Source organism: Bubalus bubalis, chromosome 24, assembly GCF_019923935.1.
Source record: "Bubalus bubalis isolate 160015118507 breed Murrah chromosome 24, NDDB_SH_1, whole genome shotgun sequence".
Lineage (NCBI taxonomy): Eukaryota > Metazoa > Chordata > Mammalia > Artiodactyla > Bovidae > Bubalus > Bubalus bubalis.
In genome coordinates this window covers 28,542,502-28,567,484 of record NC_059180.1, presented here as the reverse complement: position 1 = coordinate 28,567,484, position 24,983 = coordinate 28,542,502, and the positions used below count along the sequence as shown (strand labels likewise).

General features: G+C 45.2%; 2 protein-coding genes across 2 annotated transcripts; both read left to right on the top strand.

Annotated features, from left to right (window-relative positions):
* Window positions 1-14,021: 14,021 nt before the first annotated feature.
* Window positions 14,022-24,077, top strand: LOC102389178 (MAGE-like protein 2). Its single transcript, XM_006049758.4, has 2 exons — window positions 14,022-16,279; window positions 23,410-24,077. The coding sequence occupies exon 1, from the start codon at window positions 14,168-14,170 to the stop codon at window positions 16,229-16,231; it is 2,064 nt and encodes a 687-aa protein (XP_006049820.1). The 5' UTR covers window positions 14,022-14,167; the 3' UTR covers window positions 16,232-16,279; window positions 23,410-24,077.
* On the top strand, window positions 18,231-18,930 carry LOC123331570 (cytochrome c oxidase subunit 7A2, mitochondrial-like). The gene has a single exon (XM_044935808.2). The coding sequence runs from the start codon at window positions 18,530-18,532 to the stop codon at window positions 18,842-18,844; it is 315 nt and encodes a 104-aa protein (XP_044791743.2). The 5' UTR covers window positions 18,231-18,529; the 3' UTR covers window positions 18,845-18,930.
* Window positions 24,078-24,983: the final 906 nt, after the last annotated feature.

Sequence of the window (24,983 nt, the reverse complement as noted above, 5' to 3'; positions counted from 1 at the left end):
CTCTTGTGCATGGTGAAACTCCAGGAGTATATAGCATTTCACAAGCCTCTCTGATAAAATTTCTGTTTGTGAAGCATCTCTCTGGGGATGAGTGTTCCCTGGAACGCCATAAAAAAAAAAAATACCTGAAGTGCTGACATTAACTGAGTTAGAGGGAACGGAGAGCTTTCTTATCAAGTGTAAAAGATTAACCAGCTCTAAAAGGTCACAGAGTCCCTCTGGCTTGTGCAGGTCTTTCTGCCCTCCCATGCCCAGCTTCTCAGCCTTTTTCATTGTTTCCAGCTGACAACTGTACAAGGAACTTAAATGAGTGATAGCTTTCTTCATCTAATCATTAGATTTCAACTCTGGTAGCCAAAAATAATTTTCTTCTCTATCTTGTAGTAGCTGTTCATTTGTTTCAGAATCATTCTGCTAAAGAAGTATTTGAGGATTTCCTTGGTGGGTCATTGGTTAAGACCCCACTCTTCCAATGCAGGAGATGTAGGTTCAATCCCTAGTTGGAGAAATAAGATCCCACAAGTCCTGTGCATCCCAGGACACGTGGTCCCCATAAAGGAAGAAGTATTTGAGTATTGATATTTGAGAAATATTGATAACCTCATATATGCAGATGACACCACCTTTATGGCAGAAAGCAAAGAGGAACTGAAGAGCCTCTTAATGAAAGTGAAGGAGGTGAGTGAAAAAGCTGGCTTAAAACTCAACATTAAGAAAATAAAGATCATGGCATGGGGTCCCATCACTAAATGGAAAACAGATGGGGAAACAATGGAAACAGTGAGAGACTTTATTTTCTTGGGCTCCTAAATCACTGCAGATGGTGACGGCAGCCATGAAATTAAAAGATGCTTGCTCCTTGGAAGAAAAGCTATGACCAACCTAGACAGCATATTAAAAAGCAGAGACATTGCTTTGCCAACAAAGGTCCATCTAGTCAAAGCAGTGATTTTTCCAGTAGTCATGCATGGATGTGAGAGTTATACCATAAAGAAAGCTGAGCTCTGAAGAATTGATGCTTTCGAATTGTGGTGCTGGAGGAGACTCTTTGAGAGTCCCTTGGACTGCAAAGAGATCCAACCAGTCAATCCTAAAGGAAATCAATCCTGAATATTCATTGGAAGGACTGATGCTGTAGCTGAAGCTCCAATACTTTGGCCATCTGATGTGAAGAACTGGCTCACTGGAAAAGACACTGATGCTGGGAAAGATTGAAGGCAGGAGGAGAAGGGGATGACAGAGGATGAGATGGTTGGATGGCATCACCGACTCAGTGGACATGAGTTTGAGCAAGCTCCAGGAGTTGGTGATGGACAGGGAAGCCTGCTGTGCTGCAGTCCATGGGGTAGTGGGGAGTCAGACATGACTGAGCGACTGAACTGACTGATTTGAGTAACTATGATGTGACAGGCACTAAAGCTGCAAGAAATAGGCAAGTTTTCTGTTGTCTTGGAGGACAGCCAGATGACTTCATAGACACTAAGAGATTTAGTAGAGAAGAAGCAGCATGGCCCCTTGCCTTGCAGAAGTCATGGGGGTTAAACAACCAGCCAGGGTGCCACTAAGTCCTGGACTTGACTTTTCTCATTGCTCTCTGAATCTTCCTTCAGGGTTATTTCACTTATTCCACAGCATCCACTATTTTCTGGTTGGGAGATGTTTCCCATGCCCAGTTATATCTATGTCAGGCTGGAGGTGTTTCCCCTAGACCTGTCTACCTAGATCTTGCCCAAGCATTCAATCCCAGAATGCCTACCACAGAATTCACCCTCTTTCCTCTAGAACTGGTCTTTTCCTGGGCATCCAATCTTAGAAAATGTAGCTACTGTAAGCCCAGTTACTCAAGCCAGCTGAAGGCAATGGCACCCCACTCCAGTACTCTTGCCTGGAAAAGCCCATGGACGGAGGAGCCTGGTAGGCTGCAGTCCATGGGGTCGCTAAGAGTCGGACACAACTGAACGACTTCACTTTCACTTTTCATTTTCATGCATTGGAGAGGGAAATGGCAACCCACTCCAGTGTTCTTGCCTGGAGAATCCCAGGGATGGGGGAGCCTCGTGGGCTGCTGTTTCTGGGGTCGCACAGTCGGACACGACTGAAGCGACTTAGCAGCAGCACCCCCCAAATTCCCCCCACACCATCCGTCATAAGGCTTATTCACTTGTTATCAACACTCCTCTTCACTGAGGTCTTTACAGCTCTTTTCTAGACTCCCTGATATTAGCTCCCTCAAATCCATCCTTCTTATGACAAATGTATTAATTCTCAAATGTTAAATGTAAATGTTATTTGCTATTTCTTGGCTGCTGGAGACCCAAGAACATCCTTGGTTTGATATTTCACTAGAAGGGCTCACAGGGTTCAGAATTGCTGTTATACTCATAGTTATGGCTTATTATTGTTAAAGGATACAAATTACAATCAGCAAAGGAAAAAGTCATATAAGGCAGAGTCTAGGACATTCTAGGCACAAGCTTCCAAATGTCCTCTCCCAGTGGAGTAGCTTTGACAGCACTTAACTCTGCCAGCAGTTCACAAAATGTGTGAACTACTGTCAAATAAGGAAGCTCACCCATGTCCTGGTGTCCAGGGTTCTTACTGGGGGTCAGTTATGTAGGCAAATGGGCACAGTCTCCAGCCCTTCCCACCAAGGTCAGACTGATGTAGTGTAGCCCAGAGCCCCTAAGCATACAAAACTAGGCACTCACCATAAATCACATCACTAGCATCCACTGTATGGTGTGGTCCAAAGCCCAGGTATACAAAATACTCTTAGCAGATGGTCTATGCCAAGATCATAGGTTATCTCCAAAGAGTGATCAAGACCAGTCCTGAAGAACTTTGGACTATACAGAGTTTGGACAGCCATGGCCCACTGAGTTAGCAAGTTACTGTGCATTTCATTAAGAGTCATGAGGATTTGTTCCACTCTCAGGATCAAACCTCCATTGGTGAACTTGTAAAATTCCATATTATGTGGGCTCTGCCTACCTCTTCAGCTTCTTCCGTTCTGGCCTCTCCCCTCTTTACAGAACCCAGTTTCTACTGTGGCCATGCTAAGTTACTTATTCCTCATGTAAAATCCTGAATCAATCCACTCTGCTTTGATGTTTGCTACTATTCTGTCTAGCTAGAATATTTCTCCCACTTCTGCCTAGCATATGCCAGCTGTGTCTTGGGATTAAGTTCAATATGTTGCTAGGACCCATTCCTATTCCCTGTCATCTCTCCATCCATTCTAACCTTGTCACCTGTGTCTGCCTCTACAGTCTCACCAATAAAGCTTTATGGCACAGATTTAATTGAGTAACTGTTGTCTTCTACCAGATTTAGCTGACTGAAAGCAGGGCTTGATATAGCTGACATGTTTGCATCTCAGTATCCAAGTGTTTTGCAAACTTTGAAGCCCTGTCCTCAGATCTCAAATCTGATGTGCCTCCCACAATTCTAGCCTGCTTTATGAAGTTGTTCTAAACTTTATTATTGTTTTTAATTTTATTTTTGGCTGTGCTGGGTCTAAATTACTTCGTGCAGGATTTCTGTAGTTGCAGCGAGCAGGGGCTTCTCTTGCTGTGGAGCCTGAGCTCTAGGGCACAGAGGGCTTCAGTAGTTGCGACGAGAAGTCTCAAAAGTTGTAGGTCTATGGCTCTAGAGTGCAGGCTCTAGGATGCATGGACTTAGTTGGCCCAGACCATGTAAAATCTTCCCAGACCAGGGATGAAATTTGTGTCCCCTGCATTGGCAAGTGGATTCTTAACCACTGGACCACCAGGTAAGCCCTGGCCAAAACTTTAAAAGCATCACTGAAAGCATCTGTTAAAAAACATTGTTAAAAATATGTAAAGGGCATCTGCACATTTCTTGGACAAGCATAAGGATTTTGTGGAACTTGATGAAATAAGCTTCTCATTGGGTTGGAAGCTCACTGATACTTCATGTACTTCAGCTTTAGAATAAGTTCACCTGTAAGTTGTCACATGAGGCTTCCAACTACTTCCCTGGCACCTGTGACTCAGTGAAGACTCTGACTTGTTCAGAAAATGGTAGATGAGGACAGACCTCACCTATCCACTCAGCTGGCTACAAATTTTGGCTCTATTTTCAGGAGACAGGCCTGAAAAGACTTAATAGACATTAGCTGTTATGCCAGGCACTCTTCCAGGCCTGCTAATTTAATGCCCTCAAATGTCAAATGAGGTTGTTACTAGTGAAGAAACTGAGGTTACAGAGGTAGCTTGTCCAGTGGGATGGGTTTTCTCTGTGCTGTCAAATCCCCATGGCCTGGTGTGTACTGACAGTCCCAAGGAGCCTTTTTCTTGCACTGAAGTTACTAAATACCAAAGCCATCTTGGCTGCCTATCTAATTGTTTAACAACCAATACCTGCTAACACTGAGCCCTTAGGACATGTTTGTATTTAGAGAAAGCTCAAACCAAGAGAGTCCTACTTTATAGCACAGGAACCACATTCAATATCTTATAATAACTTTTAGTGGAAAAAAATCTGAAAATGATAGTGTGTGTGTGTGTGTGTGTATACGTTAGTGTGCATGTGCTCAGTCATTTCAGTCATGTCTGACTCTTTGTGACCCCATGGACTGTGGCCCACCAGGCTTCTCTGTCCATGGGATTCTCCAGGCAAGAATAGTGGAATGGGTTGCCATGCCCTCCTCCAGGGGATCTTCCTGACCCAGGGGTCAAACCCGTGTCTCCTGCATTGTAGGTGAATTCTTTACTGACTGAGCCACCAGGGAAGCCCCACATATATATGTATACATAATAAAGAATATAGAAATAAGAATGAAGAAAAATATATATATATATATCTGAATCATTTTTCCATACACCTGAAACTGAAACAGCATTGTAAATTAACTATACTTCAATAAAAGTTAAATATAAAATTTTTTAAATAAAACATAAAGCTCAGAGTGGCAAATCCTATAGACATTTCACCCACGTGAAGTAATTACAGATCACTATCCAGATATACAACAATTGAGGCTCAAACTGTTGGTTCTTCAGTTCATATGGATTTTACTTTCTGTTGACCATTTATTTGTTTTCTTAAAGTAAAAACAAACTTTTATATACGTTCACTAAGATTTATTCAATACAGTAAGTCCCCTACATATGAACCTTCAACTTGCAAACTTTCAAAGATGCGAATGTGTGTCTGGTTCTAGCAAGGAGCCGGAACCTGTGCCATCACGCTCAGGCATGAGTGAAATTGCAGCTTGCCCCTCCCTTTCCTGAAGCGACTTAGCAGCAGCAGCAGCAGCAGCCTCCCTTTCCTATTGCTGATGGTCCTCCAGCTCTATCATCTCCCACCTCCTCCCTCTCCTCCAATCTGTAACTCTTCTTGCCTGTTCACTCATGCCAGTCCTTGTATGCCAGCTGCTGTAGTGTGCTAAGTACTGTACTGTAAGATTAAAAATGTTTTCCTTTTTCTTACATTTTTATATATTATTTATATGAAAAGTATTATAAACCTATTACAGTACAGTACTATGTAGCTGGTCATGTGAGTTGGGTACCCAGGCTAACTCTGTTGGTCTTACGAACAACTGGACTTATGAACCCCCTCAGAATGGAACTCATTCATATGTAGGGGACTTACTGTAACAGATTGCTTCCTGGGTTGTTTAAAGCCATACAAGGTGGGCATTCTCTTCTCTTGAGCATCTTTCATGGGAGATATTGAAGATGATCCTAGAACATTATCCTCTTGATTGATACCCCAAAACTAGATAGCGTAGAACTCGAGTCTGAGCAGTCACACTCCTTATGGGTACAAATTAACTTCATATTGAAAGCAATGTCCTTCCAAAATGAGGAATTCTTCAGCCAACCTTTCAATGGTATTCTGGTCATTCTTCCTCTCCTCTTTCTGCCACCACCAAAAATGTGCTGCAGCTGGCGTCCCATGAGCTCCTATTTTAAACACCTTCTTACAAGAGATGCAGCTTAGAAGGCAGTTCTCGATGCTGTACTTTGAATTCATCCTCCACTTTATATTAGGATATATGCTGTTATCGATTGGAATGGCTTTGTCAGCTGAAGACTGGATAAGTTTTACCCTTGGACTGCTTCTTCTCTGGGTTCTGATTCTCATCACGTCAATATTATAGCACAACAATGAAGAGAGTGAGAGGCAAGTGGAACATTATGGTGTCCACCTGCAGAAGGAGCCTCCACCTTCATTTGGGCTGCAAGAGTGAGAATGAGCCCACTATCCATTCCTGTGAGCCGAGTCAGGCCTCAAAAGTATCTCCATTTTATTTATTCTTCTTAAACCTGAAATAAATTTTAGTTTTAAAGCTACAGTCTTTAAAGCTACATCTTCCTTCTTATTCTGTTCATTTGTCTTTTCAGAAATTCTTTTCTTAGTGTTTGGGGCAGAGGGAAACATTCTTCATCCTAATAATTCAAAGTTCTCTCCAAATATTAGTGATACAATAAATAATCAACAGAAGAGTTGGTTGAGGAAGACATTCTTCTGAGCCAGGTCATGAAACCTGTTGTAAATCCTACAATCACTGTTCTCCAGAATAAACAGGGCAAAATGCCTATTCCCATTTAATGTCAACCGAGTCATCAATTAGAAGTTAAACATGACCCAGTTTTAATAGCCTTGGCTGCTTATAGAACACAAGTTAGGTGGGTTCCAGAGAACACGAACAAAACCAGCACCATAATCCCTGTCCGTTGAACAGAATCTTCTTGGGTAGGATAAGTATGTCTTTAGTGCATTCTCAGGATTCTGATATTGAATAATAACAAAAAACATGGACTGAAGTCTGAGATCTTTGCCTCTTTCTCCCACAGGGCATGTCTTCTTCTCTTGCAGCCACTCCCTATGAAAATGGAAAGCAACTGAACTAGGTCTTTTTTTTTTTTTAACATTTACTTATTTGGCTGCATCGGGTCTCAGTTGCAGCACATGGGATCCTTCACTGCAGTGCACAGACTCTCTGGTTGTAGAGCTCAGGCTCCATAGCACAGAGGCGTCATTGTTGTGGCATGTGGGCTTAGTTGCTCCAAGGCCTGTAATCTTAGTTCCCAGATTAGGGATCGAACCTGTGTCACCTGCACTGCGAGGCAGATTCTTAACCACTGGACCACCAGGGAAGTCCCCCAGCCAGAGAGACAAGTGGAATGCCTCTCTGGCAAGAGGAATGTCTCAATTCCTCTACATCAGTGGTTCTCCACTGGGACAGTTTTGTTTCCCAGGAAACACTTGGCAATGTCTGGAGTCACTTTTGGTTGTCACAACATGGAGAGGAAGGTGCTACTGGCTTCTCCCTGTGAGTAGGGGCCAGAGGCGCCTGCAAAATGTCCTCCCATATACAAGACAGCCCTCCCGCAGCAAAGAATCATCCAGGGTAGTCTGTGTTAGTCTGCTCAGGCTGCTATAACAAAACATCACAGACTGAATAGTTTAACAACAGAAAATTTCTCTGTTTTGGAGGCTGGACTCCTTATAGAGAGATGCTGGCAGCTTTGGTTTCTGGTGAGGACTTGGTTCCTGGCTTATAGGTGGCCATCTTATTGCTGTGTCCTCAAAGGGGCTCCTCTCTGTTCAGGTGGAGGGAGAAATCTTTGGTGTCCCTTCCCCTTTGATAAGGACCTCAGTCCTATGGACTTAAGGTGTTATCCTATAACCTCACTTAATCTTGATTACCTCTTTATAGACCCTCTCTCCAAACAAAGTCACACCGGGGCTTGAACATATGAATTTTGGCAGCACACAATTCCGTCCCTGTGTGCTCAGTCACTTCAGCTGTGTCCGACTCTTTGTGACCCTATCAACTGCAGCCCGCCAGGCTCCTCTGTCCATGGGATTCTCCAGGCAAGAATACTGGAGTGGGTTGCCATTCCCTTCTCCAGGGATCTTCCCGACCCAGAGACTGAACTCAAGTCTCCTGTGCCTCTCTGCAGGAGACTGCACCTTGCAGGTGGATTCTTTACCTCTGAGCCACTGGGGCAAGAAGCAAGTGTCAGCAGTGCCGTGAATAAAGCAAGGATGCACAAAGGAAGAAACAGCCCAAATATTCCTAAGTGGATGGGTGAATAGACAAAATGTAGCGTATCTAGACAATGGGATATTATTGGCCTTAAAAAGGAAAGAAATTCTGACACATGCTGCAAAGTGGAAGGATCTTGAACAACACGGATGCTAACTTATAAAAGCCAGAGACAATAAGACAAATATTGCATGATTCCTCTTATGTGAAAGGTACCTAGAATAGTCAAAGTCATAGGGACAGAAAGTAGAATAGAGATTACCAGGTGCTGGGGGAAAAGGATGATGAAGACTTACTACTTAATAGATACTGACTTTTAATTTGGGAAATTAAGTTCTGGAGGTGAATAGTAGTGATGGTTGCATAGCTGTGGGAACATATGCCACCGAATTATAGGCTTAAAAGTAGTTAAAATGGGATAGCTGATGTCAGTATCACAGTGACAAAGACATCCCTTGCTTTTATCCCTTTTCCTAACCAATAACAAAAATCTGGCATCCATCCATGGACAAAGGTACCATTGAGGGAGCAGTGGGATCCATAAGCCAACAGATGCAGGAGCAGTCTTGCCCACCTGTGCTCAGATAATAGGCAGACAGACCTTGCTCCCAGCAATAGACCCTGCGGTGGCCCATGAACTGGCTCCAGCCTCTCTCTGCTGTGGTCTGGGAGTCCCTAGAATCAACCATGGGTGAGAGAGCCTTTGCGGAAGTCCAGCTTTCCAGAGGAAAAGTTCTAGGACGTGAAAGGAGCAAAGAGGGACTTCTTTGCTCCTCTGGTGATCCAGTGGTTAAGAATTCTCCTTGCAATGGAGGCAACACGGGTTTAATCCCTGGTCAACGAACTAAGATCCTGGCAGAGCAACTAGACCCGTGCGCTACAACTACAGAGCCCACATGCCACAACTAGAGTCTGTGTGCCACAGAGAAAGATCTGGCATGATGCAACAAAGATCCCGCATGCTGCTACTAAGACTCGACACAGCCAAATAAATATTTTTAAAAAGAAAGAAAAAAGGAACAAAGAAATACAAGTCTGGACACAAAGGAGAGGGTAAGAGGAACCACTTCACTTTCCCCACATCACTCCGCCCCCAAGGCAGCCCAGCTCAAGTGAAAAGAGAGGTTTTCTCGGCAGTGATTTCTCCTGCAAGGAAAGGGAGAGCATGGGACTGAGTGCCCAGCCTTCCCAGTTGTGCAGGATGTAGGGGAAAGGCTCATTCCTCTCTCACCCCACCCACAGTTACTGAATCCTGCGCTCCAGGACGGGAGGACTGGAAGAAGCTGGGTGAGTGGAGATAGGATTCCGAGGGCTTTAAAGGGATGCAGATCCTACTAACTGCATTGGGACTCCATCAGGAAGCCTGCCCATGTGTCGCTGCGAAAGCCCCGCTTGCCAACTGACCCACAGGTGCCCTCAGTGCTCCAGGTGCCTTGCCCACGCCACCCTACTCCTCTGTGGCCAGGCCCCTGTGTGTGCTCCTGACAGCAGCGGGGAGAGCAAACTGCAGTGGACAGCTAGTGAGAACACTCAGGAAGCCGGCCTCAATCTGTGGGCCGGGGATGGACAGCAAGCTTGGCGGTGCTAAAGCTAAAGCCCCATCTTTGGGAAAACAGGAGAAACTGTCAGAACTTTGCAGGATCCAGAGAAGACATAGAAGCTTAAGAATTCTGCCACAAGAGGGAGCAAGCAGCACAGAGTCGGTATACCCCTATAAGGTCTGAGAAAGCCTCAGAATCGGTAGCAGAGCCAACAGAAGGCAGTAAAAACTGGAGAAGATGACCGCTACTTTACGTGTGAAACGAGCAAAGCAAAACTCCAAGGAACAGGAAAGGTCAAGGTAACATCACACCACCAAATGATCACAAGAAACTTCCAGTAACCAAATCCAGAGACACGGAGATCTTCAATTCACCCAATAAAGAATTGAAGTAGCTGTTTTAAGGAAACTTAGTGAGTTTCAAGAAAACACAAAATGACAATTCAGTGAAATCTGGAAAACAATATACAAACAAAATGAAAGGTTTAACAAATACATAGAGATCACAAAAAAGAACAAAAGAGAATTTCTGGGGACTTCCCTGGTGATCCAGTGGTTTAAATCCACCTGCCAATGTAGAGGGCTCAAGTTTGAGCCCTGGTTGGAAAACTAAAATCCCACACATCCAGAGGGCAATTAACCCTGACGCAGCAACAACTGAGCCCACGTGCCATAACTACTGCAGCCCACGCACTCGAGAGCCAGTGCCGCACAACTAGGGAAGCCGCGGACCACAACTAAAGAGCGGCCCCTGCTTGTTTGCAACTAGAGAAAGCCCTCGTGCAGCAATGGCAATGAAGACCCAGTGCAGCCAAAATAAATAAATACATACAAGTTCTGGAGCTGAAGCATTCATTTTATGAATGAAATGAAAAATGCGATAGAAAGCAACCACAGATGGATCAATAGACGATTCTGTGAGACAGAAGATAGGAAATCAGAGCTTATCCAGTTAGAGGAGATCAAAGAGAAAGGAATGAAAGGAACCTATGTGGTCCATGGATCCATCAAAAAAAAAAAAGTATTTTCCAAATTATTAGTTTCAAAAAGAAAAGAGAGGGAGAAGAAGGCAGAAAGTTTATTGAAGAAGTAATGCATGAGAACTTCCTAAATGTGGAGCGATCTGGATATCCAATTTTGTGAAGCTCATGGGTCACCTAACAAAGTCAGCTTAAAGAGATCCTCTCCAAGACACATTTTAAAAAAACGATTGAAACTCAAAAACCAAGAGAGAATCTTAAACACAGCAAGAGGAGGGTGGGGAAAAAAGCCTATAACTTACAAAGGACTGCCCTCAAGCTACCAGTGGATTCTCAGCAGAAAACTTAAATGCCAGAAGACAGTGGGATGATGTACTCAAGAGTGCTGAAAGGAAAGGGCAAAACAAAACCTGCCAACCAAAAGTGCTTTACTGGTAAATCTGTCCTTCAGGAATGAGAGTAAGATAAAGACTTTCCCAGAAAAACAGAACCTGAGGCAATTCATCACCACTAAACCTGCTTTATAAGAAATGCTGAAAGGAATTCATTAGTAACATGAAAACATGTGAAAATACACAACATACGGATAAAAGTAAGTATACAGTCAATTCAGAATATCTGAATACTGCAATAGGATGGAGTGTTAACCACTTAGCTCCTTTTAGTTGGCAGGTTTTGTTTTTTCCTTTCAGCACTCTTGAATATATCATCCCACTGTTTTCCGGCATGTAAGTATTCTACTGAGAAACCAGTGACAGATTAAGGGAGTTCCTTTGTTATTAAGGTTAAAGAACAAGAGTATTAGAAATAGCTATAACTATAATAATTTGTTAAGGAATATCCAAAATAAAAGAGGTAAATTATGACATCAAAAAGATAAAAGGGGGAAGTAAGGGGGAAGAGTTTTTGTCTGTGATTGAAATTAAATTGTTATTAGCATAAAATAGATGGTTATATCTATAGGACATTATGTGCAAGTCTCATGTGCAAGCCTCACAGTAAACATGAAGCAAAAACATACAGTAGATTCACAAAAGATGAAAATGGCTTTAGTGTAGCCAACAAAGCAGAAGCAGTCAACAAAGCAGAAGTGGATGTTTTCTTGGACTTCTGCTTTTTCTATGATCCAATGGATGTTGGCAATTTGATCTCTGGTTTCTCTGCCTTTTCTATCCATAATGGAAAAGAATATAAAATATAAAATATCTTCTGGCTCAGCGGGTTAAGAATCTGCCTGCAATGTGGGAGACCTGGGTTTGATTCCTGGGTTGGGAAGATTCCCTGGAGAAGGGAAATGCTACCCACTCTACTATTCTAGCCTGGAGAATTCCATGGACAGTATATATATTTCATGGGGTCGAAGAGTCGGACACGAGTGAGTGACTTTCACTTCACTTTCATATACAGATAGATATAGATATGAATTACTTTGCTATACAGCAGAAATTAACGTTAACGTTGTAAATCAACTACATACTGCAATTTTCAAAGTGCAGCTTAAAGTATGTCACATTATGTCATGGTATATTTCTTGTTGTTTAGTCGCTAAGTTGTGTCTGACTCTTTCATGACCCCATGGTATATTAGCACTATGTAAAACCAAAGAGAGATCAACACCTCTCAACTAAAAGGCATTATCATGTAAAAGAAATCTATTATTTCTGAGATTTAAATCCAGGTAGTATCGGAGAAGGCAATGGCACCCCACTCCAGTAATTTTGCCTGGAAAATCCCATGGATGGAGGAGCCTGGTAGGCTGCAGTCCTTGGAGTCGCTAAGAGTCAGATAGGACTGAGCGACTTCACTTACACTTTTCACTTTCATGCATTGGAGAAGGAAATGGCAACCCACTCCAGTGTTCTTGCCTGGAGAATCCCAGGGACGGGGGAGCCTGGTGGGCTGCTGTCTATGGGGTCGCACAGAGTCGGACACGACTGAAGCGACTTAGTAGTAGTAGTAGTATCATGTTAGCTACTTGAAAGTTAATAAACAGTTGCTCATTTTTCTTCTGGTTGATGAATGCCTTCCCAGCCAATAAAGGAATCAATAAGTTAATTAAGTTATTGACTTACTAAAGAAAAAAATACTAATCTGGGGTGTGAAAATGGCTTTCTCTGAGAAACTATATTGTTACAATTACCTAATCCCTATCTCATATCAAGGACCCTCCACACCATTGATTTTTAACAATCCACTTCTGAAAGGCTTTGATCTGTGCTCCTGTACAAGAACTACTTTTTACCATCAGGAAGTAAAGCAAACATTTCTTCCATAAAAAGAATAACTTAAAAAAATTATTTCCTCAAAAGTATCCTGTGGTTTGTAACTTCTCTGGTAGTTCAGTGGTAATGACTTGGTGCTTTCACTGTCAGGGTCTGGGTTCAATCCTTAGTGGGGGAGCTGAGATCCCATAAGCCCCTGGGTGCAGCATGGGGTGGGTGGGGAGATGTTAATGAGTTACTATGTTGAAAAATTGTAAAATGCGGCAATTTTCCATTGAAAACAAGATACACTAAGAAGTGTATTTTAATAGTATTATTGATGTTTGTTTCCATTAAGACCACGAATGTAAAATTGTAGCAAATTCTGATTTTGTTACAAATACTCTACAATAAACTCAAAACAATGTAAATACACCAATTTTTCAAATTTTTTCAACTAATTTAACACTATAAGGAAAATTAAAATTTCCTTGGTGGTCCACTGGTTAAGACTGTGCTTCAACTGCAGGGGGCAGGGGTTCCATTCTTGGTAGAGGAACTAAGATCCCACATGCCTCACAGAGTGGCCAAAAAAAAAAAAAACAACCCCACCAAAACAAAACTAAAAAAATTGGAAGGAAAATTAAAACAGAAGAAACTTAAAAGACGGGGGAGGGGCGGGGGACTTCACCTCTAGGTCTGCTTTCTAGGCAAGCAAGTAATCGCCCAGTCACTAGGAGGCAAATAGCTAAAATCCGAATTAAGATATCTATCAACAGACCCTTCACCAAAACCAGGGGAAGCCTTTAACTCTGAAAGTGGTAGCACCTGACACCAAGCTGCATTCTTAGCTGGGAAGTGGAAGTTTCTGACAGAGTCCTTGCCCTTTGCTCTCCTTCAGGATTTCGCCCCCGTTCTGGAAGGCGGGGGCTCGAAGGAAAGAATGTAGATGTCTTCCTACGGCGGGGACACAGAGCACGTGAGGTGAACGCTTGGCTCTCCGAAGGTCCCAGGCCGCACACGCACACGCGACTGGAGCACGCCGAGGAAACACTGCGCGCGTGGGGAAGGCGGCCCGGGTGGGGGGCGGGGCACCGCCTTGGGGCAGACCGCCTTGGGGCAGACCGCCTTGGGGCAGACCGCCTTGGGGCAGACCGCCTTGGGGCAGACCGCCTTGGGGCAGACCGCCTTGGGGCAGACCGCGCAGGCGCCCGGCTCTGGGGCGACACCTCCCCCCACCCCCCGCCCCCCTCCGCGCAAGTGGGCGGCGGCCGAGCTTTCCCGAACGCTCGTCCTGCCTCCTTCTTGGCGCGCCCCCAACGCGTCGCCGTGGCGACCCAGCGGCCCCTGCCGGCCTGTGGCGACGCCGCTTGCCTGGTAGCTTCTGCGGACCCGGCGGCGGCGGCGACAGTCGGGGCTCATGGAGGTTTCGGTTAACCACGTCGCCAAGATCGAGAAGCGGTCGTGCCTGGGCCGCTGCAAGCATTTCTTTTGGCTGGGCATCACCTTCGACACGGTGGGCGCGGCCATGCTGTTCACCGGGGTCTTCACCCGTGTACTCTACTATGACATGTTCCTCTACCTGGGTGCCAGCATCGTCTTCCTCAGCCTCCTCTGGTGGGCTTTCTGGTACAGCGGTAACATCGAACTGTCTTCTGAAGAGGCCTTCAACAGCCCCTACCGCCTGCCCTCCGCCTACACGCTGGAAGTCCTGAGCCAGACCATCAGCAACCGCTTCACTTTCACCATAGGCAGCGTTTCCAACACCTTTATGCGGATGCAGCGGCGGCGGCGACAACGCCAGAGGTTCCTGGAAGGGCAGACATCTCTGGATATGACCGTCACGGGCCAGGTCGAAAGCCAGCTAGACCAAGACAAAGACCGGGCAGAAGGGGCCGCGGAGAAGGGCGAGGCTCAGGACTTTGGCAGCAAGGATCTCCCAAAACCCGAAGCTGTCAAAATTTTAAAGGAAGCTGGCTCCCAGGTGCCCGATGCTGGTGACCTGGGCCGTGAGGCTAGTCTCCCAAAGTTCGTTAAGGGACCATCGACCAATCTGGTGCAGCCATTCACGCCATCTCCTCTGGAGCAGGCTCCAACTCCAGTCATCCTGGCTTCTAAGAGCCTGCCCGTAGTCTCCTTGGCCTCTATGAGCCAAACTGCCCCTATTCTGACTTCGAAGAGCCAGCCTGTAGTAGACTTGGCCTCTACGAGCCAGCCCCTTGCAGTGACTCTTGTCTCTGTGAGCCAGCTTGCAGCCCCTTTGGCCTCTACTAGCCAGCCTCCACGTCTCCTGACTTCTAAAAGCCAGTCTGTAGTTTCCTCTACAAGCCAGGCCCCTGCAGTCACTCTTGCTTCTGCAAGACAGCCTGCTGTCCCCCTGACTTCTACTACTCAGCCTCAGGTGGTCTTTGCCTCTAAGAGCCTGCCTGTTGTCTCCTTGTCCTTTGCAAGTCAGCCTCTGACCATCCTTACCTCTCAGAGCCACCCCCTGATGCCTAGGACCTCTCAGAGCCAGCTCCCGGTGCCTGTGGCCTCTGAGGGCCACCCTCTGGTGCCTGTGGTCTCTGAGAGCCACCCCCTGGTGCCTGTGACCTCTGAGAGCCACCCCCCGGTGCCTGTGACCTCTCAAGTCCAGCTCCCAGTGTCTGTGGCCTCTGAGGGCCAACCCCTGGTACCTGTGGCCGCTAAGGGTCAGGCCCTGGTGCCTAGAACCTCTCAGAGCCACCCCCTGGTGCCTAGGACCTCTCAGAGCCACCCCCTGGAGCCTAGGATCTCTCAGAGCTACCCCCTGGTGCTTAGGACCTCTCAGAGCCAGCTTCCGGTGCCTGTGGCCTCTGAGGGCCACCCCCTGGTGCCTAGAGCCTCTCAGAGCCACGCTCTGGTGCCTGTGGCCTCTCAAAGCCAGCTCCCAGTGCCTGTGGCCTCTGAGGGCCACCCCCTGGTACCTGTGACCTCTCAGGGCCAGCCCCTGGTGCCCAGGGCCTCTCAGAGCCAGCTCCCAGTGCCTGTGGCCTCTGAGGGCCACTCCCTGGTGCCTGTGGCCTCTCAGCAGCAGCTTCAGAATCTTTTGGAGGTCTGTCAAACTGGACCACCACCTCTTCAGGCCTCCCAGGCCCAGAGTCTGGCCACCATCTCTCTGCTCCAGGTTCTGCCCACCGAGTCTTTGCAGACCCAGCCTGTGGACCTTCAGGTGGTCCAGGCTATTCTAGACCTTCAGGCCACGTATCACACCCAGCAGGTCTCCCAGAGCAGCTCTTTAGTCCAGGAAATTAGACCAAGCCAGCCTCCATCTGCCCAGGAGTTTCACACAGAGCCAGTTGATCTTGAGACCCCGCCACCAGTGGACCAGGAGCTAAGTCAGAACCATCCTGATGCTGCAGCCCTGCCTCCTCAGTCTCCAGCTCCAGCTGCTCAAGCCCAGCAGTCAGTGCCCTCTGGGAGGACCCCCACCCTGGACCGAGAGAAGAAGAGTCACTCCATCTAGGACAGAAGCAGACCCCAGCCCTCTGAGTGGCCCTCAGGCCTCCACCAAGTAAGTGATTTAGGAGGAATACCTTCAGTATTCCTTAATTGTTTCCAGGTCCATGTCCTGGTGGTTTCCTCAACCTCCTCTGTTCAGACACACAAAGTTACTGGAGGTGAACTGACCTGTTCCTTCAGCGATTCGATTATTTGAACTTAGGTAGGTTTTTGAATAGGACTTCCCTGGTGGCACTAGGTTTTTGAAACCTAGTGCTCTGAGTGGATGAGTTGTTGTTAAGGCTTTATGGCTCTACCAGCCGAAGGGTGTTAATTACCTTCACTCAGGAGTTCTAAGGCTTCGGGGGTGTGAAGGTAGGGAGATTCTACAATGTTTCTGAAACAAGATGAGTTTAGGTGGTACAAGACACAGCACAAATAGCAGTGAGCCTTCCTGTGGGAAAGGTCTTTTCAGTTCTTTTTCAATCTTTTTGATTATATGAAGGAGAATGTCCTTAGTTTGGGGTTACTGATCTCTAACACCTCTGTAATGCTTTGGTAGGCAACACCTGCACCCAGCTAGGACTTAATACCATTCATATTAACAAAGTTATTTTAGTGGATAACTTCTATCTATGCCCAGTATTGTAACAGTTTCTCTGTTTATGGTAGTGATGGTTGCTTTTTGAAATCCATTTACTTAAGTAAAATTATTTTACATGCGTCAACATAAAGGTTAAAATTAATCATGGCCTGAAACTTGGAAAGATTCTGAGATTTGGAAAACATTTTGTTATTTGCATTAAATCATATATGCTTATGTACCATAGTACACATGTGGTTATGTGTACTGAATCACAAGACCGTTTATGCTGACCTAGGAGATGAATGTTATGGTTAAGACAGCTGAGGAGGAGGTTCATTTAACTCCCAACTGATCCCCTGTCAGTTAGAACAATAGAAGAGATCATGTGAAGGTCAAAATTGGTGACCCTTAAAACACTGCTTCTCAATGGTTTAAGTGCTGTGTGTCAGTATACTGGTCTTTGTCTCTGACCCCATTTGATAAATTCCTTGGGGGGCAAGGAGGAAGAGCATGGAGCAGAGCAATACCTTGAGATGATGTTAATGCTCCTGTTCACATGCTACCAACATATTCAAGAAGGTGTTCATATTGACTGGTTTCATCTCTGACGTGAAATACAGCTATTAGGTGGAAGTCAAACCCTTAATTTCCTTACAGTTTTCTCCAATTCACCTTTAACAGAATGTGTAACAGTTTCTAGGTATACACACACACACACACACACACACACATATTCTATAGATAATCATAGGGGCAAAGCATTTTAGCTTGTTTGATTTTTGTACAATTTGGACTCGTGGATTCTAAAATGAAACACATTCAGTGATTTAGGTTTCTTTTTTTTAAAGATCAAAATAGTAACAAATTGTAATAATTCCATAAGTTAAGGATTTAGTGTTATTGAAAAAGATCATTTTCCCATTAATTCATATGATTGAAATAATTCTCCATATAATTCTTGAAGGAGCATTTACTAAGTGCCAAGAATAATGGTGACCACAAATAAACACAAAGGTTGCAGACCTTGCCATCAGAAAGCTTAGAGACCATGTTCTCTCAAGAGAAGAACACTTTAGACAAGGAAGAAGAAGGGGTAGCCTTGTGTCTACCCCTTATTTTTGACAGAAACTGCCATGCAGTGCCTTTCAAATAATTAATTCATTGGCATGGCATTTGTTGAATTTCTATCAAGTGCCAGGCAATCCATTAGGTGTTAGAGATTCAGAGATAAGGTGCCCCTGTTCTCCAAGCATTCACTTTTTATCAAGGGAGGCAGATCTAGAAATAATTACACAGTAAAGAGCTGCTGGAGGAGGAAACAGCCACCCACTCAGTACTCTTGCCCAGAAAACCCCATGGACAGAGGAGCTGGCGGGCTACAGTCTATGGGGTTGCAAAGAGTCAGACATGACTGAGTGACTGAGCACACACGCACAGCAAGTGCTGTAACACAAGTCTACTCAGTCTTCCAGAATACAGGTGTGCGCTGGGTGAGGGATTTTTGATCTAAAGCCTGTGTATAGCAACAAAGACCCAGAGGTATCCATTGGATTAAGAAGATGGAAAGAACATTCCATGCATGGGGAAAAACCAACAGAAAGGCTCAGAGGTTAACAGTCCGTGACCTGCCGGGGACACACTTGGGAAAGGATAATCTGAGGCTGTAGTCAAGAGTGCTTGGGGCTTTTCGTTCCTGGTGGTCAGTTGTCGAGGTTAGTGGGCAGTAACTGAGCCAAGATGCTGCAGTATCTGCTGGCTCTTTGTTGGATTACCCAGAGGACCAGGAGTACTGCTTCACACAGGCAGTTTGAGCATAAGCTTCCAGGGAAACAAAAGCTTTTTCAGGAAGGTAATGGCATTCCAGTGCATCTGAAAGGTGGGATAGCTGATGCCCTCCTGTATAGAGCCACCATGATTCTTAGAGTTGATGGAATGGCATATGCCATATGTCAACTGACTATGACTTCATTTCCCAAGAGGCAGGATTGGCTTCAGTTTATCCTCCCAGCAGTCACTTGGCTCAACTCCATTCAGCTCACTGTGAACCAGTAATCTGATAAATAACTGAGTTTTGCGGGGATCAATATTTATTGACTTGTACTAACCGCCACCAGATTGCCGGGAGAAATACCAATAACCTCAGATATGCAGATGACACCACCCTTATGTCAGAAAGTGAAGAGGAACTAAAAAACCTCTTGATGAAAGTGAAAGTGGAGAGTGAAAAAGTTGGCTTAAAGCTCAACATTCAGAAAACTAATATCATGGCATCTGGTCCCATCACTTCATGGGAAATAGATGGGGAAACAGTGGAAACAGTGTCAGACTTTATTTTTTTGGGCTCCAAAATCACTGCAGATGGTGACTGCAGCCATGAAATTAAAAGATGCTTACTCCTTGGAAGGAAAGTTATGACCAACCTAGATAGCATATTCAAAAGCAGAGATATTACTTTGCCAACAAAGGTTCATCTAGTCAAGGCTATGGTTTTTCCTGTGGTCATGTATGGATGTGAGAGTTGGACTGTGAAGAAGGCTGAGCACCGAAGAATTGATGCTTTTGAACTGTGGTGTTGGAGAAGACTCAAGAGTCCCTTGGACTGCAAGGAGATCCAACCAGTCCATTCTAAAGGAGATCAGTCCTGGGTGTTCTTTGGAAGGAATGATGCTAAAGCTGAAACTCCAGTACTTTGGTCACCTCATGCGAAGAGTTGACTCATTGGAAAAGACTCTGATGCTGGGAGGGATTGGGGGCAGGAGGAGAAGGGGATGACAGCGGATGAGATGGCTGGATGGCATCACTGACTCGATGGACGTGAGTCTGGGTGAACTCCGGGAGTTGGTGATGGACAGGGAGGCCTGGCGTGCTGCGATTCATGGGGTCGCAAAGAGTCGGACATGACTGAGCGACTGAACTGAACTGAACTGAACCGCCACCAATAAAGCAGTCTTTACCATGAAAAAGAGTGCCTGGGACTCCAAAGTTGGGGGATGAGAAAGTGAGAAATCTTTGCAGGCCTTCTTTTTAAAAAATTGCTTATTTATTTTTGGTTGTTCTGGGTCTTTGTTGCCCTACACAGGCTTTCTCTTGTTGCAGCAAGCAGGAGCTACTCTTCATTGCAGCACACAGGCTTCTCATTGCAGTGGCTTGTCTTGTTGCAGAACGCAGGCTGTAGGCGCAAGGGCTTTGGTTGCTCCGTGGCTTGTGGGATCTTCCTGCACCAGGGATTGAACCAGTTTCTCCTGCATTGGCAGGTGGATTCTTATCCACCGTACCACCAGGAAGTCCCCTTGCTGGCTTTTTAAGAAGGGTAATTGCGTTCATAATTCTACCTGTGTGCTCTGTTATAAAGTAATGGCAGTAGGCCAATAATTAGCAAATAATTGCTGAATTCTCTCCCGGTTAGTTCTAAGCTGAAAACAGCCCTCTTTGATGTTAGCAACAGTTTCTAACTAGAGTGTAGGCTCCATGGGTATTCATCAGGTGTTTATTTACTTGGGCATAACACTTTGGCTACAAAGATTGTTGCCAGGCCCTTTCTAGCTTCTTGGACAGTACTACCATAGAAATGAGTATCGTTTCCCCAAGGAAAGGAAAGCTTAGGCAACAAAAGCTTTTATATATATATATATATAATTTATTTACTTATTTTTGTATGTATTTATATTTTGGCTGTGCTGGGTCTTCGTTGCTTCGTGCAGGCTTTCTCTAGCTGCAGCAAGTGGGGGTCACTCTCTAGCTGTGCACAGGTTTCTTATTGCAGTGGCTTCTCTCGTTGCAGAGCACAGGCTCTTGGGTGTGGGGGCTTCAGCAATTGTGGCTCATGGGCTTAGTTGCTCCACGTCATGTGGAATCTTCCTGGACTGGGGATCGAACCTATGTCCCTTGCATTGGCGGGTGGATTCTTATCCACTGTACCACCAGGGAAGTCCCAAGAAAAGCTTTTTATTAAAAGAGATAGCTTGTGCACAAAGGAAAAAGTGGCAACGAAAAAACACAACTACAAAACAAAACTTTCAGCTGCTGGAGTAGAAAGGGTGAGTTGCTTTTAGGACAAAAGGGAGGGTTTGTCTGATAGAGCACTGAAGACTTCCGGAAATTGTCAACCTTCTTTGATTATCAGCAGGTGGCTCCGTGATGGCTATCAGAAATAGGGAGTGCTTCTGTGAGGGGAAAGAAATGCATGAGAATTTTCTGTAAGAAAGCACAGGAACAGATAAGGTTACAATTTATAGTTGAGCTTCTTGTCTTGTGGCAACTAGGTATACTCCTTAGTGTAACAGAGATAAAGTTAATCTTTCGTTCCCTGCGGCCCCTGTTTTTTGTCTCTGGGCCCCAGACCCCTGGGGCCTTTGTTCTTAGCTCACAAGGCCTGTTTTTCTCCAGGCCCTTCCTGGTCCTTTTCCAAAATGGCTATGTTCTTGTCTTCCTGTCTCATGATACCATCAGGTAGCATGACACCATTTTGATACATTTCTCTGTATTGACAGTAGGATGAGTGCTTATCTAACACGGAGCTGAGACTTCCCTGGTGGGCCAGTGGTTAAGGCTCCACGCTTACAATGCAGGGGGCCCAGGTTTGATCCCTGGTCAGGGAACTGAGGTCCCACATGCCATGCAGTGAAAAATAAATAAATAAAATAAAATGGAGGCTGGCAATATTTTTTTCTATAAAAGCCCAGATGATAAATATTTTAGGCTCGGTGGGTCAAAAGGGAAAATCTGGGATACTACGTGGCTGCTTATACAACAAGAGAGTAACTGCTCCCGCCCACCCCCACCCCCATTCCCACTCACTGGGCGGTGGGTTGTACAGCTGCTTTGACTCCAGTTGCCTCAGCTGGAATCATCCACCTGACCAAGAGCAGCTGGCCTAAGGCAGAGGGAGACTGGCCTGGCCAGTCAGGTTCACAGGCAAAATGCTGTACTTCACTCTGTGCCAGTGACACCCAGGTCCCAGGGTGCCATTCTCTCCTCTCGGAGAAGCTGGCCCATGTCCTGGTCATCTGCTGGCTGGAGGAGAGCTGGTCTGCCCAGTCCCTGACTCCCCGATTGCGATTCCACCATTGGATGCCTGCCATCTGCTGACAGTGGAGTTTAGAATGTTCAGGTGGTAACGTTCAGGCCCTGAGCAGACCGCTGGCCAGACAGGCAGGCCCTGGGAGCTCTGGGGAGAGCAGGAGTAGAAACTGAAGCCTGGGTTTGGTCTTGGAGGCTCGCAGCCACAGCCCGCAGCCCACAGCAGTGCAGATATGGAGAGTGGGAAGAGGTGCTGTTGGCAGCTGGTGAGTGGAGGCCAGAGGTGCTGCCAGACCCTAAACTGCTCAGTTCAGTTCAGTCGCTCAGTCGTGTCCGACTCTTTGCGACCCCATGAATCGCAGCACGCCAGGCCTCCCTGTCCATCACCACCTCCCGGAGTTCACCCAGACTCACGTCCATCGAGTCAGTGATGCCATCCAGCCATCTCATCCTCAGGCCAGCCCTTTCGCAGCACAGAACTATCCCACATCATCAGTATGAGGTTGAGAAACCCTGATCTAGAATAATAATAATAAAAATTATGCTATAATTCATGAAATGCTTAAAGAAAAATCTTGATTTGATCCTCAGATGACTCATTGCCTCTTTTTTTCTTCTTAAAAAAAAAAAAACCACAACATTTATTTGGCTGCAGGGGATCTCTAGTTGTGGCATGTGAGATCTAGTTCCCTGGCCAGGGATTGATTCTGGGCCCCCTACTTGAGAACGTAGAGTCTTAGCCTCTCGACCCCCAGGGAAGTCCCAGATTCACTGCCTCTTAAATATAGTAGTAGTCACTTCTCCACTAGACCATGAGGATCTCATTCACCATTGTTTTATTCATCTTTGTGTTCCCGTTTTGTATAATTCGGAATCAACACACACACACACGGGGCATTTGTTAATAATAGTAGCTAGCATCAGCATTTATTGGGTGTGAAGGCAATGGTACCCCACTCCAGTACTCCTGCCTGGAAAATCCCGTGGATGGAGGAGCCTGGTAGGCTACAGTCCATGGGGTCGCTGAGGGTCGGGCACGACTTGAGCGACTTCACTTTCAGTTTTCACTTTCATGCATTGGAGAAGGAAATGGCAACCCACTCCAGTGTTCTTGCCTGGAGAATCCCAGGGATGGGGGAGCCTGGTGGGCTGCTGTCTGTGGGGTCGCACAGAGTCGGACACGACTGAAGTAACTTAGCAGCAGCATCATACATTACCCACTGTGCTAAGTAACTTACAGGCTTTATCTCATTTGTCACAACACAGACAGGCACCACTCTTATCTCTACTTTAAGGAAAGGAGATTTGATTTTGGAAGGTTATGTAATTTTTTCAATGTCATATAAATGGAGAAGCTGGAATTGATATATAATTAATGTATAATTTGTTATAAGGTGTATACTATACACTTTTCCTGAAAGCAGTAGTTATTAATGAGCTTTTTTCTTAAGCCTGTTAGTCATAACGAGCTGTAAGACCCCAGATCAGTCTGTGGCTTAGTTCTCCATTTAAAGCTCTACTTCCAGAGAGAATGAAAATCAACAACTCTTTAATTTTTTTGTTCCACTTTCATCTCAAAATTGCTTTTTTCTTTCCAGAACCCACCAGTATTCCTTCAGATTTCAACGCCAAGTTTATAAAAGCACAAATACTTACCTTAACCTCATTTTGGAAACCTCCACCCGGAGTCCTGACCTATCTCAGACCAGCAAACGTAACTAGACTGCCTCTGCCAAGTATACGTTTCAGGGTTGGGGAGAATATTCCAGCCTCAAATAATAAAGACATTATCAGAATTTTAAGTCATAATAAACTGTGCCAATGAACAGTTTGTTGAACAGCCAAATGAACTTTGTTTTAAAATAAGTTGATTTTTAAAATAGATTTCTCTTGTGGAAGCATTCCAGCATTCTAAGTGGAAAATAACATCACACACTTTGGGTAAAGATATAAGAACAAATCCCACAGAAATGGACATTGAAAAATGTGGCTTCTTTTTTAAGGATACCATGTGGCCTCATCAAGCTATCGGAAAGATTAGTACAATCAATGTATTATAATTTGTATGTTCATTTTTTAAATAGCAGGAGTTTCCCTTTTTCCCAAGGATTTAAAACTGCTGATTTGATTGCATATATTAATGATAACTTCCAGATGTTCAAGCTGGTTTTAGAAAAGGCAGAGGAACCAGAGATCAAATTGCCAACATCCACTGGGTCATCAAAAAAGCAAGAGAGTTCCAGAAAAACATCTATTTCTGCTTTATGGACTATGCCAAAGCCTTTGACTGTGTGGATCACAATAAACTGTGGAAAATTCTGAAAGAGATGGGAATACCAGACCACCTGACCTGCCTCTTGAGAAACCTGTATGTAGGTCAGGAAGCAACAGTTAGAACCAGACATGGAACAACAGACTGGTTCCAAATAGGAAAAGGAGTATGTCAAGGCTGTATATTGTCACCCTGCTTATTTAACTTATATGCAGTGTACATCATGAGAAACGCTGGGCTGGAGGAAGCACAAGCTGGAATCAAGATTGCTGGGAGAAATATCAATAACCTCAGATATGCAGATGACACCACCCTTATGTCAGAAAGTGAAGAAGAACTAAAGAGCCTCTTGATGAAAGTGAAAGTGGAGAGTGAAAAAGTTGGCTTAAAGCTCAACATTCAGAAAACTAATATCATGGCATCTGGTCCCATCACTTCATGGGAAATAGATGGGGAAACAGTGGAAACAGTGTCAGACTTTATTTTTTGGGGGCTCCAAAATCACTGCAGATGGTGATTGCAGCCATGAAATTAAAAGACGCTTACTCCTTGGAAGGAAAGTTATGACCAACCTAGACAGCACATTAAAAGGCAGAGACATTACTTTGCCAACAAAGGTCCGTCTAGTCAAGGCTATGGTTTTTCCAGTGGTCATGTATGGATGTGAGAGTTGGACTATAAAGAAAACTGAGCTCTGAAAAATTGATGCTTTTGAACTGTGGTGTTGGAGAAGACTCTTGAGAGTCCCTTGGACTGCAAGGAGATCCAACCAGTCCATCCTAAAGGAGATCAGTCCTGGATTTTCATTGGAAGGACTGACATTGAAGCTGAAACTCCAATACTTTGGCTACCTGATGTGAAGAGCTGACTTATTTGAAAAGACCCTGATGCTGGGAAAGA